This window comes from Rattus norvegicus, chromosome 7 (genome assembly GCF_036323735.1).
Source record: "Rattus norvegicus strain BN/NHsdMcwi chromosome 7, GRCr8, whole genome shotgun sequence".
In the NCBI taxonomy this organism is placed as follows: Eukaryota; Metazoa; Chordata; class Mammalia; order Rodentia; family Muridae; genus Rattus; species Rattus norvegicus.
In genome coordinates, this window is record NC_086025.1 from 8,857,003 (window position 1) to 8,876,380 (window position 19,378).

Here is a 19,378-nt window from a genome sequence, read left to right on the forward strand (position 1 = left end):
ATCCAGATACAGGGTCAGCTGCACTTTACTGAGTGAGCTCCTTCCCTGGGCCATGTCTTTTTACACTGTTGCATAGTACTCCACCCTGGGACAGAGCATGGCTTGGTCTGGGTGCTGGGGGTGGGAGTTCTAAGCTGGACACTACTGCTGTTTTGTGTCGGCCAACATTTTTTTATCTACCTGTAGCACCCCAGAGAATTGCCTTGTAGGCGGGCCCCGGTGCTATCTTCAGGGTGCATTTGAAACTCAGCTACAGATTCGAAGGGCAGAGAGCTGTACTGTGCTCAGTACCCCAGTGCTTGAACTCACTACATGAGACCCAGTCATGGACTTGGCTGGAGTTGGTCTTCAGCTTGGAACTTCAGCTTGTGTGTGTCAGCACTACACTGTGTCTGTGATCACATCAGTGAGGCTCAGGGCTCACCCTGGGATCAAGGCTCAGTATAGGGTATAAGCTTGGGGAGTCAGTGCAGAGGGGCCCTGGACAGAGCTGTGCTCTGGTAGGACTGGGGCTCAGTGCAGGGATCGGGGTTCAGGACAGTCCCAGGCTGAGGCTGGGATCAGAGCACAGGGCAACCCCGTGTGGTGACGCTGAGTCGGCGCTGCCAGGGGAGCTATAGGGGTCCTTGCACATGGATTAGGCACCTGCTGTTTTTGCCATGGGTTGACAAACATTATGAAGCACCCCCGGTACAGGCAACGAAATCTCGTTAAGCACCTGGCATGTGTGGGTGACTTTTTTCGATGGGTGACTTTAGGCACCTACTATGAATTGGTGGCACACTTTATTATTATTAATTATTTGGGTTTTCTTAGACAGGGTGTCTCTATTATGTAGCCTAGGCTGGCCTGGAACTTACAGAGATCCTCCTGCCTCTGCTTCCCAAGTACTGATATTAAAGGTGTGTGCTGCTATGCCCGATGTGCCACGTTTTTTTGTTTGTTTGGTTTTTAAAGATTTATTTATTTATTATATATGAGTACACTGTAGCTGCCTTCAGACACACCAGAAGATGGCATCGGATCCCATTACAGATAGTTGTGAGCCACCATGTGGGTGCCAGGAATTGAACTCAGGACCTCTGGGAGAGCAGTCAGTGCTCTTCACCGCTGAACCATCTCTCCAGCCCGCCACCTGTTTTTAAGCACCTTCTGTGTACACACAGCAAACACTGATGATCAAGCCCTTGCTGTGTTAGGTCACTAAACACTCGGCACCCGTGAATGCACGGCCCAGGGAGAAAGGTGCTTGAAACCAAACTTGCCAACCCGAGTTTGGTTCTGGGACCCACATGGTGGAAGGGGAGAGCGGATTCCTGAGAGTTGCCCTTTGACCTCAGCACATGACATGACTCAGAAAGATTCCTACACAATAAACAAACAAACAAACAAACAAATAAATAAATGTAACAAAAATCTTAAGAAGATAGTAAGCACCTGTTATTCACAGCTGGCACTTTATGTGTTTGGGTGACATTTATTGAGGCTTGGCTGGTGTATACAAGTGACAAGCATTTATGACATACTTCCTGTGTACAGTTGACAAACATTTATTAGGTACCTGCTGTATATAAGCATGCTTGGAACGGTTAGGCACAAGGAGGTGGGCGGAGGGGTTCTTGGGACCGGAGCAGGTGCCAGGTGATGCCCATTGTCCAATAGTGACATCCCATCTAGTGCTCTGACTCCCATCCAAGGACAGCAATTCAGGCAGGGTGGGGTGCCCAGAGGAGTCGTCCTCTCCAAGCCCCCAGAGTCACTCCAACGGTTGCTCAGATGCCCCTCCCTGCCCTGGCCTCGCCCCCACCCACTCTGGGGCACCTTGAGCATAACAGGAAATGTCAAACAACAGGAAACCCAGGCCAGGCTGTGACTCCACCCTGCCGGGGGCCGCTCTCAGTCTATCCCCGGGGAAGGCCATGAACATCAGTACCTGGTCCACGCTAGTGACCCCAGAGTCCTGCCACCGACTGGCGGCTAGCGGTCACAGCCTGCTCATCGTCCTGCACTACAATCACAGCGGCAGGCTGGCTAGCCGTGGGGGCCCTGAGGACAATGGCGGGCTGGGGATGCTGCGGGGGCCGTCGGTGGCAGCGGGCTGCCTGGTGGTGCTGGAAAACGCCATGGTGCTGGCTGCCATCGCCATCCACATGCGCTCACGGCGCTGGGTGTACTACTGCCTCCTGAACATCACCCTGAGCGACCTGCTCACAGGCCTGGCCTACGTGGTCAACGTGCTGCTGTCAGGAACTCGCACCTTCCAGCTGTCACCTGTGCACTGGTTCCTGCGGGAGGGCCTGCTCTTCATGGCCCTGGCTGCGTCCACCTTCAGTCTCCTCTTCACAGCCGGCGAGCGCTTCGCCACCATGGTGCGGGTGGCTGAGAGCGGGGCCACCAAGACCAGCCGTGTGTATGGCTGCATCGGTCTGTGCTGGCTGCTGGCAGCTACCCTGGGCCTGCTGCCCCTGCTGGGCTGGAACTGTGTGTGCGCCTTCCAGCGCTGCTCTAGCCTGCTGCCCCTCTACTCCAAGGGCTATGTGCTCTTTTGTGTGGTGGTCTTCGCCCTAATCCTAGTGACTATCCTGAGCCTCTACGGGGCCATCTTTAGGGTGGTCCGAGCCAACGGGCAGAAGTCCCCGCGTCCTCCTGCCCGCCGCAAGTCCCGCAGGCTACTCAACACCGTGCTGATGATCTTGGTGGCTTTTGTGGTGTGCTGGGGTCCCCTGTTTGGCCTGCTCCTGGCCGACATCTTTGGATCTAATGTCTGGGCCCAGGAGTACCTGCGCGGCATGGACTGGATCCTGGCCCTAGCTGTGCTCAACTCAGCCATCAATCCTCTCATCTATTCCTTCCGCAGCCGTGAGGTGCAGCACGCTGTGCTGACCTTCCTGTGCTGCGGCTGCCTCAGGTTAGGCCTGAGAGGCCCTGGAGACTGCCTGACCCGGATCACCGAGGCCCACTCTGGGGCATCCACCACTGACAGCTCGCTGAGGCCCAGGGACAGTTTTCGGACTTCGAGGTCACTCAGCTTCAAGATGCGAGAGCCGCTGTCCAGCGTTTCCAGCATCCGCAGCGCCTAGAGCTTGAACCAGCCGGTCGCCCACCGAGCAGGCCCTCCCAGGAGAGGTGAGAAGGGACTGGACACAAGATCTTAGCCTGACAGTGATTGAGAACATGCCTGCAGGCCCCGGGTTCCTTCCACGAAACTCCCCATGATGAATGTTTGGCAGGGAGTGGCCAGATCCAGATCCAGTGAGTCTGGGCCTCGATGGGGCTCCCAGGCAGCAAAGGGGGTGTCCATGTCCGAGGCCATGGACGGGACAGGGCCTTACGGTTATTTCTTAGACACATGTGTGCTGTGACCAGGATGCTGTAACATGTCTCTTGGTCACAGTGCTTTGGGGGTGTGTCACTGGCACACAGTGCTTTGGGAGTGTGCTGGGATGGGGTACACCTGCACCATTTGTTTGAAGACAACCTGATGTGTTGTAAGAACTACAGGAGGGGCTGGGGGCACCCCAGTCTGTCATCCATTCCTCTTCTCAGTGACTTCCCCATTGGGACAAGCAACCTGCCCCCATGGCCTCTCTCCTCCGGGTTCTCTATCTCTCTGTGGGGAGATAGACCCACCCACCCGAGGTCTGGGGCAATCTCAACTGGTCATGTAACCCTACAGCCTCGCCCTTCCGGTTCTGAATCACCAAGATATGCTGTGACAGGAAGCTGTGGACTCTACCTTGTGACAGTACAGCTGCGAACCACACAGGACTGTGTAAAATGCATTAAAATGAGTGAAACCCACACATTCAGTTTCTCAGTGTATTGTAACCGAGTCCCACTGACAGTAACTCTAGGACGCTAGTGATTGTCACCGTTATAGATGACACAAGTTCAAGGTGTTGGGCACACATCATCTCAACTGTCTTTTCTATACTTTCAGTTCTCATTGTCTGTGACCTTAGTAGACAGCTGGCATCCATGCCTTGCAGTAATGCTTACCCTGGGGGAAAAGGCCACAAGTTTGAGTCTTAGACTCTGCTTTTTTACCTAGAAGGACCCTAGGGCAAGGTCTTCAGAGAAGGCACCATCCCTGAGTTCTCCACAAGCTTCTTTTTTTTTTTTTAAAGAGTTACTAATTTATTATATATAAGTACACTGTATCTGTCTTCAGACACACCAGAAGAGGGCATCAGATCTCATTACAGATGGTTGTGAACCACCATGTGGTTGCTGGGATTTGAACTCAGGACCTCTGGAAGAGCAGTCAGTGCTCCTAACCGCTGAGCCATCTCTCCAGCTCCCTCTCCACAAGCTTCTTAATAGCCCGCACTCACCAGTCACCTACTGCACACCTTACTCAAAGTCAGCTCATGCCAGTTTGCATGATGAATTTCCAACTGTGCCTGGAGGTGGGTGGGTGGCACTGTTTGGTCTTTTATTTCTTTTTTTTTTTTAATTTATCCATTTATTATATATAAGTACATTGTAGCTGTCTTCAGATACACCAGAAGAGGGCATCGGATCTCTTTACAGATGGTTGTGAGTCACCATCTGGTTGCTGGGAATTGAACTCAGGACCTCTGGAAGAGCTGTCGGTGCTCTTAAACGCTGAGCCATCTCTCCAGCCCCGGTCATTTATTTCTCAAATATTGTATCCCTAGAGGTGTGAGTGACATAGAATTATTTAAAGATTTATCTATTTAATGTATATAAATACACTGTAGCTGTCTTCAGACACACCAGAAGATTCCATTACAGATGGTTGTGAGCCACTGTGTGGTTGCTGGGATTTGAACTCAGGACCTCTGGAAGAGCAGTCAGTGCTCTTAACTGCTGAGCTATCTCTCCAGCCCGACACAGAATTTTAATTCACACCTAATTTACCCCAAGACACGGGGACTAGTCAAATCCACAGCAATATTGGGTACTCTGAAATTAAAATTGAAGTTGCAATAGGTAAACCAAAAATGTTAAGTTAAATATGTCCCAAATATGAACAGGGACACTAAAGACCTCCCATCGTCGCCCTAGTCCCACTCCAGTTATCTTGATCTCCTCACTGCCATTAAAGCCTGTGCCAATTCCTGCCTTACTACCTTACTACCTGCCCCTCTTCTTCACTTAAATCCTGTAGAAACTTCAAGACAAAGACCTCAGCCTTCATTTTCAAGTCTCCTTTTTTTGCACATTTTAATCCCCCCTCCTTTTAGAAACTAAAGAACGACTCCGGTTCCCATATTCCTTTGTGATTGCCCGATAGGACTACAATTCCCAGAAAACCAAGGTACCGGATGGGCACTTTCTCTTTCCTTTCCTACCTCTTTCCGGGTCGGACGGTCATGTCCTGCACTTTTAAGTCTTTTATTTTCCTTTTCATTAACTGCGCCAAACATAGGGCTTAAACAACCTTTACTGAGAATAGGTTTAAATAGCTTTGTAAATGATCTGTATTTTGAGGCTTGGATGAGTTAGACTGTCCGCCATAGCTTCGTCTGGGAGCCGCACAGTGGTACTACAACTTCCAGGGTGCTCCACGCGCAAGGACTGCCACAGCTTCTGAGAGGCCGCAACGCGAGTCTTAGTATGCCTACAACTCCCAGCGTTCCACCGCGCACGGAGCCGTTTAAAACGAGGTTCGCTCACAAGAAAGACTACATTTCCCGAAAAGCGATGCGGCAGACAGGGACGTCCGCAGCGCTGCCCGAAGGACCCTAGGGCAGGCGCGGGTTATCCGTGGTTCTGCCCGAAGGACCTCAGCAGCCGCCCATGCTGAGCTGAGTCCGCGGAACCGCGGTCGTTCCTTGTCGCCGTCCGCCGCCGCCGCCTTTGCGGCCTGCCGCCCACCGGGATGCTGGAGGAAGCGGGCGAGGTGCTCGAGAACGTGCTGAAGGCGTCGTGCCTGCCGCTCGGCTTTATCGTCTTCTTGCCCGCTGTGCTGCTGCTCGTGGCGCCGCCGCTGCCCGCCGCCGACGCCGCGCACGAGTTCACCGTGTACCGCATGCAGCAGTACGACCTGCAGGGCCAGCCATACGGTGCGCGACCCCTGACCTCCTCCCTTGACACTGCCATCCCCCTACTGCCACACTAGTCCCCCCAGTTACTGTCATGCAGAGGACCCCCGACTGCTACCCCTACTGACATACTGATCGTGTTCCCCAGCCCTTCCCCTCAGTTTCCCTGCTGTAACACTGACTCCTGTCACCCTATCCCATTATCGCCACCCTGATTCTTACCTCTCCTCGATCCAGTCACCCTGATCCCTCTCTGATAGCGGTTGCCTCAGACCTCTCTCAGGCTGGCGTCTGCCCCTGGGGTTCCCTGGGGCCTTGGCTTCCACAGCACCACGCCTTCACCCCTTTGCTCTGCTCCCCACCCCTCGCCAAGGTTCCCCAGGATCTCTGTCCCCATACCTAGGCTTTGGGCTTCGCAGAGCCTCCTGCTCCCAGATTATGGTGTCTAGCCTTCCAGAACCTTCTGCTCGTTGGCTTGCCTCTCAGCCTTGATGCTAAGTCTCTGCTTGAATGACAAGACCAGTCCCCCATTTTTGAGCGGGTGTGCCAGCCTGGTCTGTGGACCCAAGCCTGTCTATGTGCACCCCACGGGCCCTTGTACCCAGAATTACATTAATTTCTCTTTAAAGCGCACTGTTACCATGGCAGGGTCATGTTGCTGCCCCAGCTTGGGGAGCTCTAAGGGGTGGAGGTCTGCTCAGCACCTTGCAGGGCCTAGAAAAGTGCCCTGAAACAGTGCCCTGGTGCCTAGGGCACCCTGGGGTGAGGGTCTTATTCTAGGCCAGGTCCACAGGACCAAGAGTAGGTAAACAGGTGCTCCTAGTGCCGTCAGCATCTGCTTGCAGTTCTTAGTGACCTGGCGTCTTCTGAAGAGCCACCTGCTAAACTGCCAACTGTGGGGTGTCACGGATGGCCGAGGGAATCATAGAAGCCACTTGAAGCAAGTGGTACTAAGCCTATGGTTGTTCCAGAGCATTCCGTGATCCGGAGGGCAGTTCCTAAACCACTAATTTTCACATCTGCTTCTCAAATGCACAGAATCTTGGATGGGCTGGCGTGTAGTGTGAGTGGACTCGTTTACAGTGGGCAATGCCTGGCGTGTGGCTTTCTAGCACATCCTTGGGTGGACATGAACCAGTGGGATCTTGCATCCTGTTTGTACCCTGGAGGACCCAGCATGGGGCAGCCAGCCAGAGCAGGTCTTGAAAAACCCTGGGGTTAAGTCCCGTGAGCTCCCCTCAGCCCCTGGCTACTCAACAGCCTTACCGCAACTCTCCTTACCCAGCTTCCCCTGCGTCTTGTTGAGAAATAACCAGCACTGGTGGGAAAGGCGGCTTGTGCAGTGTGACTGTGACCCAGGCTGCCATCCCTCCCGCTGTGGACTCTGGCCTTCTTATCTTGAGGCTTGGAGTAGAACTTCAGCATCTGTCAGCCTCCCCAGGGCCTCGGTGACCCTGAGGCCCAGTGTCACCTCACTGTCCTGGAGCCACCTGATGAGGCTTGGCCTCCCTGGTTGTGGATGAAGTTTTATTGGTCACTGACACCACCGAGCCAAGCAGCCAGCATTGGGGGGGAGTCTGCTGATTGCCCACCTGCCTTTATGACACCCCTGAGCTGGCACCACTCAGTTGGAACTGAGACCCTAGCTGGCCTCCTGTGGGTAGTAGCACAATGGTTTTGGGGAGTCCTGGGGACTGGTGCTGGCCAGCACTGCCCACCGGGGCTCTGTGTCCCGTCCCCACAGACAACAAAGCTGGATACGGAACACCATCTTGCCACGTATCCAGCTTCAGTCTCTAGGACTCCCAGAAAGCACTGTTCCCTCGGGACATTGGAGGGACCTGCAGGGAGCGCTGCTATCTGAGCCGCCCTTGGAGGCCAGGAACAAGTTAAGGAGGGAGAGCTGTCACCTCTCCCTGAAGGGAGTAGGGTGTCTGCCTGCCGGGAGGTGCTTGGCCCATGCTGACTTTTGGGAAAGTTGTTTCCAGTTGTTCCCTCACCTGGCTCCCACGGATTCTGCGGTCCTAGGAAGTGGGGGCTGGGCCTCAGTTGGGCCTGCGCCCCAGGTTCCCTGTGTGCCCAGGAGATGGCCATTTCTATGCTGCCCACAGGGAAGTCTGGGCAGCAGGTCCACATCCGGCTGCTGCCCTGGGGTGCGTCTCAACCCCATGTGATTGGGAAGATCATACATGAACTGTTCTAGACTCAGCCACCTTGTGCCTTTGACACCCGGGTCTCTGAGTAGGAGGGTGTCCTGTCAGCATTCAGGTGACCACCCTGGAGACCCCACTAGAATGGAGTTCCCTCCACAGTGAGCCCTCTGTCTGTGCCCCCTCCTGGCCATGTGCATCTAAGGGGTACTGCCTGCCATCATTCTTGTGAGAGTTGAGCATTTATAAAACACCTAATGTATTCTGTGCCACCCAGTGTAACTGTAAGTGGGGCCCAGGGGACTCACTGTGCTGCTGTGACGGGTGCAGGCCCCAGGTCATGACACTGTCACCCTGTGTCTCCCACAGGCACACGGAATGCTGTACTCAACACAGAGGCGCGCACAGTGGACGCGGATGTGCTGAGCCGCCGCTGCGTGCTCATGCGGCTCCTGGATTTTTCCTATGAGCACTATCAGAAGGCCCTGCGGCAGTCGGCAGGTGCTGTGGTCATCATCCTGCCCCGTGCCATGGCTGCGGTGCCTCAGGATGTTGTACGGGTAAGCCCATGTCTCAGTCCCATGTGTGTCCCTCAGGTTGCATCTTAGAAACACGGGGGCGTGTCCTTCCCCTTCTGGAAGGAAGCTGAGGTTGGGGGCATTCTGGGGGTGGCTGCAAGTCCCTGAATGCCTGCACTCCCCACAGCAATTCATGGAGATCGAGCCTGAGATGCTGGCCATGGAGACTGTGGTCCCCGTGTACTTTGCTGTGGAGGATGAGGCCCTGCTGTCCATCTATGAGCAGACCCAGGCTGCCTCTGCCTCCCAGGGCTCTGCCTCTGCGGCCGAAGGTGAGCCAAGCCTCCAGAGCAGGTGGGGTAGCTGCGTCCTGCATCTACGGGCCTTTCCTAGGCTTCTGTGTCTGCAGTTCCACCCCAGCTGTGGCCCCAGACACAGACCCAAGTGACCCCCCCTTCTGTCCCCAGTACTGCTGCACACAGCCACAGCCAATGGCTTCCAGATGGTGACCAGTGGAGCCCAGAGCCAGGCAGTGAGTGACTGGCTCATCACCAGTGTGGAGGTGAGCCCCCACCTTCTTAGTTCGCCCCAGGGCCTTTGCACAGGCCGCAGCACCCTGATCCCAGACATCTAGTCACCCATCTGCCACGTGTGGGAGGTGGCATGACAAAGGAACGTTACTGCAGGCTGAGGCTGTGCCTCAGTGGGCAGTACTTAGCAGCTCAGTGTCCTGGGCTCACTCCCCAGGGTCACATGAGCCTGGTGTGCTAAGACACACTTGGGAGGCTGGGGCAAAAAGATGAGGGGTGCAGGGCCATCCTTGACTACATAGTTCAAGACTACCATTGAGACACAGGAGACCCTAGTTTAATAGGGACAGGGACAAAGAGGGCACAAGAGCAGAGAAGAGAAAGAGGGCAAGAGCATGAGAAGAAAAGAAAGCCCTACTTTTTTAGTTCTGTCACCAGGGGTCCTCTGAGGGGATAAGTCAGTCAGTCACAGTAGGGGGACAGCAAGCCAGACTGCAGTGCCACGGGCAGCCGTGCAGACCTAGTGTGCACTGCATGATTGTCTATGGCATTCTGGTGAGTGCTGTGATGGCAGGTAGACAGACTGTCCTTAGTCATGGAGGGTCCTGGGAACTTGGTGTGGTCACCTCTGTGCAGTCCCTTCCTGGACCTCAGTCTGTGCCCTGGTCCACCGGGGCTGAGGGGACCGTCCACCTACGGGTGCTACCACTGCCTGTTCTTGGTGTCAAGGCTTATAGCACATCAGGGTGACCCTCAGGAATCACAGCCACTGCCTTGGGCATCTAGAATCCATCTCTGTCTCTCTACAGGGGCGGCTGACAGGGCTGGGAGGGGAGGACCTCCCCACCATCGTCATCGTAGCTCACTACGACGCCTTTGGGGTAGCTCCAGTAAGTACCCTGGCACAGGGCCAGGAAAGGTCAGGGGCACCACAGAAGGGCAGAGGCTGCCTGGCACCATCTTGGTGGGTGATGTGGGTGGCCGGGGACCCAGAACTTTACACCTACTCTTGAGTGTTGTGTTGCTGAGGAGATGGGTGCCGTGACTGTGACAACACTTATAAAAGGGTGAGTCAGTTAACCGCGATGGCAGTGGGGAGCTGGACCCTACATTCTGATGTGCAAGCTGAGGCAGACAGAGACAGATGGACAGAGTGGGCTGGGCATGAGCTTTTGGTACTCAAAGCCCAGCCCAGTGGCATACTTCCTCTAACAAGGCCACACCTAATCTTCCTCAGGTAGTGTCACTGCTGACTGAGCATTGGGGGCCATTCTTACTCAAACTACCACACTTGGCCCCAAGCCCTGCCTTGTCCATCTGTCCCCAGAGCCTCCAAGGGCAGGCTGCCCCAACCTCCCATGACTGTTTGTTTGAGATGGTCTCTCTTTGCAGCTCTAGCTGTCCTGGAGCTCAGACAAATCCCCCTGCCTCAGTCTCCCACGTGCTGGGGTTAAAGGCGTGGCCATGCTTGTCCAGTGGGCTTTCATGCATGCTTTCTCCCCTGGTGCCCTGTGGCTCTGCACCAGGTGGGTGGGCCTGGCCTACAGGAGCCATGACTGATGGGCCCTCTGCCCACAGTGGCTGTCACTGGGTGCAGACTCGAACGGGAGTGGCATCTCTGTACTGCTGGAGCTGGCTCGCCTCTTCTCACGCCTCTACACGTACAAGCGCACTCATGCAGCGTGAGTTCCGGGGGTGGGGGTGGGGGCTGGTCCAGCCCACCCCAGGGTGCTGTTGGTCAGTGGGGATGAAACCATCTGCAGCCAGAATCTCCCCTCTGTTTTATGGACACTCCTGGGTGATCTCTGGGGAACCCTGAGCCCTGGAGGGACCTGAGCAGCATCCCCGGCCTCCACCCATCCATGCCCACAGTTGGGACAGTCACACCTGTCCTGAGGTACCACCCAGGTCACAGGAGAGTGGTCTCAGCATTTGTGAGCTGGGGCACACAGGGTGGCCACAGTCGGGAGCCTACAACAGTGAGAGGTGGCGGCCAGTATCCGGCAGCCTCTTCATGGTCACAAGGTGGTCCCGTAGTGGTCACAGGACTGAGGGCCGTCACTCTTTTAAAAGTCATGAAGCAGCTTTGTTCTTGCTCACCATGGACATGTCTGTCCCTTACGGCCAGCACCAGTGGCCTCACTCAGCCCTGGCAGCCCTGTGTGACAGTGGCCAGTCAGCAGTACAGGCCATGGACAACCTGGGCTCAGTGGCCTGGCTCTGGTTCCCAGACTGGTGAGAAGGTGAGGCACCTGTGAAGTCCACACATTTGTGTGTCCGCTGGCCCTTGGCATCTGGGGCTGGGGCAGTGTGGAGGTAGTCTGAGCTCCTCCACTTAAGGTTCTCAGAGGCCTCCCTGAAGGGCCCTCAGGGGACACTTGTGGCTGTCCAAATTGTGGAGCCCCTGGCCTGGCGTTGGGGGATTGTCACCTGGTGGTGGGTCTGCAGAAACCTGAGGCTTCCCGTCTCAGTTGGGAACCTTTGTCCTGGTCCTGTCACCCTTTTGACACCCACACCCACAGGTACAACCTTCTGTTCTTCGCATCTGGAGGGGGCAAGTTCAACTACCAGGGCACCAAGCGCTGGCTTGAGGACAGCCTGGATCACACAGGCAAGCCCGGCTGGGTGTGGGAGGTCCCAGACGATGGGCTGGTGGGCGGAGTCTGTCTTTGGTGGGCGGGGCCATGCCCCTCTGACCCCTTTCCTCACCTTACAGACTCCAGCCTCCTGCAGGACAACGTAGCCTTTGTTCTATGCCTGGACACCGTGGGACGTGGCAGCCACCTGCGGCTGCATGTGTCCAAGCCTCCGCGGGAGGGGACACTGCAGCATGTCTTCCTGCGCGAGCTGGAGATGGTGGCTGCGCACCAGTTCCCTGACGTCAGCTTCTCCATGGTACACAAGAAAATCAATCTAGCAGATGACGTGCTGGCCTGGGAGCATGAGCGCTTTGCCATCCGGAGGCTGCCCGCCTTCACGCTGTCCCATCTGGAGAACCACCGCGCAGGGCCCCGCAGCAGCATCATGGATGTGCGGTGAGCAGCAGACTGTTCCAGGCCCTCTGGGACTCCAGGCCTCTGGGGCTCTTGCCTGCCCGTTGCCTTCCAGGCCTTCTCTGGGCAGGGGCAGCTTCTGTAACAGTGGTTCTCAACCTTTAGGTTGAGCCCCCTCTGAGGTTGCGTATTAGACATCCTGCACATCAGATATTTACGTTAAGATTCATAACAGGCAAAAATTACAGTTTTGAAGTAGCCATAAAATAATGTGGGGTAGAGAGAGGTGGCTCAGCGGTTAAGAGCACTGACTGCTCTGACTGCTCTTCCAGAGGTCCCGAGTTCAATTCCCAGCAACCACATGGTGACTCACAGCCATCTGTAATGGGATCTGATGCCCTCCTCTGGGGTGTCTGAAGACAGTGACAGTGTACTCATATAAACAAAGTAAATAAATCTTTAAAAAATATATTTGGGGGTCACAACATGAAGAACTATATTAAAGGAAGGTTGAGAACTATTGCTGTAGAACCTTCCTTCCGTAGGGGTACCTTTGGTGGAGCACCCTTCAGAACCTGTGGGTGGCACTTTCTAGAATCTTCATAGAAGGCTCTTTCTAGAACTTGCTGAGACGTTCTTCTGTAACAGTCTCACAGAGGACGGTTGTCTTTTAGAAACTTCCATGGGTCTCTTAGGGGAGGTGGAGAACCCTCCCTTGGGTATCTTCTGTGGGGGTCAATTCTGGGGCCTATGCTGGGGCTTCCTTCTAGAACCTTTTAAGGGGCACCTTACAGCACCCGCACAGAGCGAGTGAGCTTCCTGGGTGGGGCATGAGCTAATGACCTTCTTTGTAGGGGAGCAGGGCCATCTTTTAGAGCTCTCCATGGGCTGCCCATGGAACAGGGTGTGGGCAGTTGTCCTGGGTGGGGTGGAGCTGAGTCAGGAGCAGGCTGTAGGGCCAAGAGCCCATCCCACAGCTGGAGGTCAGCAGTGAGGAGCAGGGTCTCCAGGACACCACTCGGGCTAGTTGCTGGGTTGAAGGAAGGTCACTCATCCACCTGCCAAGGGGTCCTGGGTTCCCTATTCCCTGCGGGGTGTCCTGGGCCCTGCAGGTGCGGTGCTGCCCCCACACTTCCCTATAGCACCTCCACCTCACTGGGCCTTGGCTGTCCTGGGCGGAGGCCATGCTCACGCACACTCTTAGGCCCAGTCCTTGCTACCTAGCTGCTGTCCCCAGAGCCTAGTCACTAGGGTTGACTGCCTTGCCTGAGGAGCCTGTCCCTGTGTCCCCAAGGTCCCGGGTGGACTCCAAGACCCTGACTCGGAACACAAGGATCATCGCTGAGGCCCTAACAAGGGTCATCTACAACCTGACAGAGAAGGTGAGCCTCCTGGGCTGGCCCTGTCTGGGTAGTCCGTACAGCCCTGCTGACCAGCTCACACCTCCCTGTCCTTCCCTCTACAGGGGACGCCCCCAGACATGCCAGTGTTCACGGAGCAGATGGTAAAGTGTGGGGCATTGGGGGGGGCCACAGGGACCCATGCTGTGACCCCAGCTTGCACCCCTCTAGCAGGTCCAGCAGGAGCAGATAGACTCAGTCATGGACTGGCTCACCAACCAGCCCCGGGCCGCCCAACTGCTGGACAAGGACGGGACGTTCCTGAGTACACTGGAGCACTTCCTGAGCCGCTACCTGAAGGACGTGCGGCAGCACCACGTGAAGGCCGACAAGCGGTGAGCGGCCGGCCACGGGCCCTCAGCACGGGAGACACAGGCTCAAAATAGGAGCAGGCCAGGGGCCAGCATGGGTGTCAGTCCAGGAGAGTTCCTAGTCCCCTTCTTGACTATTTCAGAAATATTCTTAGCTTCCTGAACTGAGCACTTGACCTGTAGTCTGGGCAAGCCTCACGTCACGCTTGCCATGTTCCTGCATGGACCTCCCAAGCACTGTGGCGCCAGGGAGTTCTCTGAGGAGGAGCCTGGGGGAGAGGCACTGAACCAGGGCTGTCTCTCCACAGGGACCCTGAGTTTGTCTTCTATGACCAGCTGAAGCAAGTGATGAACGCTTACAGGTGAGTGGTGGGCCAGAGTCCAGGGCACCACCATCTGTGGGGATGACCATTCTCCCGTCCTTGACCCCATGGACTGTCCCTCAGGGTCAAGCCAGCCATCTTTGACCTGCTGCTGGCCTTGTGCATTGGGGCGTACCTGGGCATGGCATACACAGCCGTCCAGGTAGGTGAACGACTGTGCAAGCGTCTGGGGTGGGTGGGGGCTGGCTCTCCAGTGTCCCTCATGCATTGTTCTTCCCACCAGCACTTCCATGTGCTGTACAAGACGGTGCAGAGACTGCTGCTCAAGGCCAAGGCACAGTGACAGTGGCCATGCACAGGTGGCCCAGGAGGTCCTAGCCCACGCACCCACAGCAGCCAGACTGAACCACAGAGGGTTTGGATGGGTCACTAGGATGCAGGGACACCTCTCCCTGTCCATTTCTTTGTCCCTGGAGGAGAGCCCCGCCCGCCTGCAGACGAGCCCACTGGGATGGAATGATGACCCGGGCCACATGCACTGAAGGGCCGCACACTGCTGTTGGCCTCCCCAGTGGCTGGGTCCCAGAAGCCTGTCTCTGCAGTTCCCCAGAGGCAGCCACCGTCAGCCTGCCTCGCCCCAGCACTGGCCAGCACCCGACAATGTCTCCCTGATGCTCCTCCTCATACCCCTGTCCCGCCTGTTGTCACCTCTGCCACCATTGAACCCACCTGGTCCCCCAGCTGGATCTGAGCCACCTGAGGTTCTGGCCCCTCCTGCAAGCGTCCCTTCGCTCAGTCCCAGTGCTGGTGACTGAGCAGGAGTTGGCCCTGGTCTGGAGTGTGTGCAGTTCTGAGGTCTCCCCACCTTCTACACTGCCCCCCCAGCCTCAGTTTCCCTACCTGAGATACATTCTGGGAAGTCCAGTCCTCTGTCATAGTGTCTGATGGGACAACCAGGCCTAGCACAGCCCTGGATGTCCCCAACAGGATGGCCTTGGGAGGGGGACACCGGTGCTGATGGTTGACCTCAGGGACCCCACAGTGAATTGATTCAATTGATTCAATAGCAATATGACCCAGGAGGTGTCAGGCGGGGCAGCGGAGGCCATCTGAAGACCAGCTGCTTGCATCCCTCTAGCACCTGCTGAGGCCTGGCTCCCCCCACCCACCGTAGGCTGCCTCGGTTCAGCAGTGGTGGCTGCCACCCTGGTGGCACTCGTGTCATAGGACGAGGGGGGTCAGCCTCCTGCCCTGGCCCTGGGCACTCTCGTTCCCCTCACTACTCTTAACCTGGCAGCTGGTTACGGGTCTGAGGCCAGTGCCACCTGCCACTGAAGAAGTACACAGGGCATGTGCCACCTCCCTCTGTCCCGATGGGTCATGGGGATGGATTGGCCCCTTGGGGTGGCCGTGGGTCTGCAGTTGGTGGGTTACAAAATAAAAGCCATATTGAAGGACCGAGCCTGTAGGTGTCCTGAACATGTGCTGTTTGCTTCTCTTCTGGGTCTGTGGAGTGTCACCTCAGGCCCTGCCATCTCTCCTGGGCTGTCCAATGAACATCGCTTACTGGCACTGCACGTGCTCTCAGTGGAAGAGGTTGGGGACATGCCACATGGGGCAGGGGTCATGGCAGGGCTGAAGGCCCAAGCTTACACTAGGGCCCTGCTGCTCCTGGGATTCTGGGCCCTGCTCATTGCTCAAGTGCCTGTCTGGTAAAGTCAGTCAGCAAACAAAAGTTGAATTGCCGCTGTGAGGCTGGGGCCTGTCCACCAGCTCATGACGGGATTGCTAATCTCCCACTGTTGAAAGGGAGCAGGCCAGGTAGGCCACAGGCATTTGCACCAGGAGTTCTTCTGTCTCTATAACCACAGATCCTGGCAAAATGGGGGTCTGGGTTCAAGCAGAGGCATGGCCTGTTCCCAGGTCCTGGGACTGGTACAATAACAGGTTTTGATGCTGTGCTCCTGAGCCCAACGTGGGGGGCTGTTGTAGATCTGCACTGAGAGCCAGCCTGTCCCAGCATAGGGACTTCAGAGGCTGCAGATTGCAAGGGTCTCCCCACCTCCTACAGGCACATGTGTGCTTGTGGATGATTAGCACAAGATCAGTTTCTCCTGACCTCACCTGGAGATTGAACTTGGGTTATAAGGCTTGGCAGCAAGCACCATTACCCACTGAGCCCTCTCAGCATCCCTTTGCCTTACCTTTTGAGTTAAGGCCTCTGTCTGTGCCCTAAGTCAGGTTCCTGCTCTGATCTCCATAACTCAGGTGACTAGTATGGCTGCCATGCTCAGCTGTGACATGCCCGGGTGCTGGAGATCCCAACTCAAGTCCCTGGGCTCATGGTGGGGACTAGCTCCTCTACTGTTGAGGGAGGATGTCACTGCAGTTTTGGCTGTCATAATGGCAGTCTTCCTACCCCAGCTTTCTAAGAACAGAAGTGACAGGCCTGCACTACCACACTGGCTACATAGACTGGGCATGGTGGCACGTGATGTCATCCTGCCACTTGAGGTTAAAGGCGGTGCATCAGTTCTGGGTAATCCTTGGCCAGCCTGGGAGACATAAGACCCTACTTCAAAAGTGAAGAGATGGGGTTGGGGATTTAGCTCAGTGGTAGAGCACTTGCCTAGCAAGCGCAAGGCCCTGGGTTCGGTCCCCAGCTCCGAAAAAAAGAAAAGGAAAAAAAAAGTGAAGAGATTGTAAGTCTCGCTCCTCTCCCTGGCATCCACAGGTACCTGTGCTGAGCCCCAGGGGTGAGTGGTGGACACAGCTGGCCCCAGCCTATGACCTCCAGGGAAGGGATGGGGCTGGTGACACCTAGGTACTCGTAGGATCTAGGACACCTTCAGTGCTCTTGCGTCGGGGTCATTGTTGGGGGAGACCGCCCTCTGGGGACCTGCACTTGTCACAACAGGGTGGGGGCAACCTCCCACCATAGACGGTGTGCAGAGCAGGGGCTCAGCTCAGCACCCAGGAGAATGGATTGGCCCTGAAAGTTGGCAAATGAGCCTGAAGCAAGTTCTAAAGCAGTCCACTCACCCGAGCATACGCAAAGGCTCCAGGCAAGGTGATTAAGACCCTCACGCCCCCCCCCCCGTTCTGGTTTTCTGTCTCTTGTGGACTAGCAGCCGCCAGGCTCCTGCAGCATAGCTATGGTGACATCAGTTCCTGCGGGGGCTTGGAGGTGTGGGGGAAGGAGTCCCCCAGACAGGTGCTATTTTAGGACTAACATGGTGCTCGGGGTTGAGGGGAGCAGCGCCAGCTCCACAGGCCTCTTGTCCACATGTTTTGAGGACTGAGATATCTTTAAAACTGGGCATGGTGGCTCAAACCTGTGACTGCAGAGCTGATACTGAGACAGGGGGATGACAGCTGTGGGGCAGATGGCAGGACTCCCTTCTACCACCATCCTCAGCTCCTGGGAAGCCTGGTCCCCCTTTTGATGCTTTTTAATGATTCCCACAGCTCAGAGGCCCATGGAGCTCCCAGCATCCTGCTCCGGTCTCCATGGAAACAGCTCATCTGAGGACCAGCATCTCCCAGGGTACAGAGGATGGGATGCTTGTATGTGACTCCGGACCCTGGGCCTCACCCCTCCCTGCTCCAGCCTGGACATGGTGTCTCTGCAGTTAGCGCTACCTATGGATTACAGTGATGGCAGTCAACCAAGCCCATGAGGAGCTAGCCCGTTCTCCCTCCAGTGTCGATAGCACATGCAGAAATGGAGGTATAGATGCGTGGTCCATGCAGCAGACAGAGGAAATCATGGGAGACATCTGGGCTTCCATAATTGGCATTAGATCCCTGCACTCCTGCTTTGTGACCTTGCCCAAAGCATCAACTGCTCTGGGCCTCATTTCCTGTTTTTTTGTTTTTGGGGTTTTTTTGTTTTGTCTTTTGTTTTTTGTTTCTGTTTTTTGTTATAGAGGCTGGAGAGGTTGCTCAGCTGTTACAGCACTGGTTGCTCCCACAGACGACCCAGTACTGTTCCTAGCACCCACAATGGCGGCTCACAACCACGTATAACTCCAGTTCCGGGGAACCCGACGCCCCCTTCTGGCCATGTACACAGACAGGCAACACGCTGCACATAGGTAAATCTTTTTACAAAAACAAATTTTAGGAACAGGACTCCTTAATTCTTTTATGTATTTGAGACACTGTCTTATGTGCCCCAAGCTACCCTTCAACTCTCTGTAGCCAAGGATGCTTTTGGTTCTCTTTTTTTTTTTTTTTTTTTTTTTTCGGAGCTGGGGACCGAACCCAGGGCCTTGCGCTTCCTAGGTAAGCGCTCTACCACTGAGCTAAATCCCCAGCCCCCCAAGGATGCTTTTGAACCCTGATCCTTTTGCCTCTTCCTCCTCTGGAAAAAAAGAAAGCATCAAATTCAGTCATCAACATTCAGAGTATTTTATTTAATATTGCAAATATTAACTATTTGCAATAATTAAAATGAACACAGAAATGCTATGCACAAAATATTACCTATTTAGTTTTGAGACAAGGTCTCTTGACATAACTCTAGCTGACCTGAAATACAATGTGTAGCCTCTGGCTTCAGACTCACAGAGTTCGTTCATGTGCTGCCTCACCCAGCAAATGTCACCATTTTCACTATGTACGGCGTAGGCACAGCCAGCGTAGGCACGGCCAGCATAGGCACGGCCAGCGTGTTGGAACAGGCATCCATGGCACTAGGAACTTCAATTGAAAATAAAAATATGAGCAGGGCAAGGCAGCGCAGGCCTGCCATCCCACTCTGACGATGGAGGCAGCTGAGGCAGGAGGATTGCTTCCAAAGGCCAGCCTGGGTGTCTGCTTCTGTCCTCGTCGGCTTCTCTACCCTACTTTGTTGTAACCGCCCTGACCCTGCCCTGCCCTTTGTGTCTATGTCACAAGCTGGCTTTCATTATGCACCTCCCTGTTTTCAGAGCCACAGTTCCCTTCCATGGCTACTCATTGTTTGCTGACTCGTTTTATCTTGACACAGGCTCTTATGATGTAGCCCAGGCTGCTCCAGAACTCCCGATCCTCCTGCCTCAGTCTCTTGAGCGCACCTGGCTGCCAGGCAGATCTCATGATTGTTGGTGACAGACACACTAAGGATGCCAAGGCCAGAGCAGGGAGACCCGTCAGTCT

General features: G+C 55.4%; 2 protein-coding genes across 3 annotated transcripts; both read left to right on the forward strand.

The window, feature by feature from the left end:
- The first annotated feature begins 1,525 nt into the window (after window positions 1-1,525).
- On the forward strand, window positions 1,526-3,802 carry S1pr4 (sphingosine-1-phosphate receptor 4). Its single transcript, NM_001108075.1, has one exon. It carries the CDS (start codon window positions 1,839-1,841, stop codon window positions 3,078-3,080), a length of 1,242 nt encoding a protein of 413 aa, NP_001101545.1. The 5' UTR covers window positions 1,526-1,838; the 3' UTR covers window positions 3,081-3,802.
- A 1,519-nt stretch (window positions 3,803-5,321) lies between these two features.
- On the forward strand, window positions 5,322-15,697 carry Ncln (nicalin). Of its 2 annotated transcripts, none has more exons than XM_006240943.3 (14): window positions 5,322-6,032; window positions 8,531-8,721; window positions 8,867-9,011; window positions 9,147-9,241; window positions 10,019-10,099; window positions 10,788-10,891; window positions 11,732-11,820; window positions 11,926-12,244; window positions 13,497-13,584; window positions 13,668-13,706; window positions 13,777-13,937; window positions 14,222-14,275; window positions 14,360-14,438; window positions 14,520-15,697. In XM_006240943.3, exons 1-14 carry the CDS (start codon window positions 5,849-5,851, stop codon window positions 14,577-14,579), a joined length of 1,689 nt encoding a protein of 562 aa, XP_006241005.1. In that variant the 5' UTR covers window positions 5,322-5,848; the 3' UTR covers window positions 14,580-15,697. The 2 variants fall into 2 exon arrangements, with proteins under 2 accessions (XP_006241005.1, NP_001014104.1); NM_001014082.1 differs by having other exon boundaries at window positions 5,768-6,032; window positions 13,774-13,937.
- The last annotated feature ends 3,681 nt before the right edge of the window (window positions 15,698-19,378 follow it).

Excerpts from the sequence above, each read along its gene's own strand:
- S1pr4 (NM_001108075.1), top strand. The coding sequence starts at position 1,839 with ATGTCAAACAACAGGAAACCCAGGCCAGGCTGTGACTCCACCCTGCCG.
- Ncln (NM_001014082.1), top strand. The coding sequence starts at position 5,849 with ATGCTGGAGGAAGCGGGCGAGGTGCTCGAGAACGTGCTGAAGGCGTCG. Across the intron at positions 8,722-8,866 it reads TGCCTCAGGATGTTGTACGG|CAATTCATGGAGATCGAGCC; the intron begins GTAAGCCCATGT and ends CACTCCCCACAG. Across the intron at positions 9,012-9,146 it reads CTCTGCCTCTGCGGCCGAAG|TACTGCTGCACACAGCCACA; the intron begins GTGAGCCAAGCC and ends TTCTGTCCCCAG.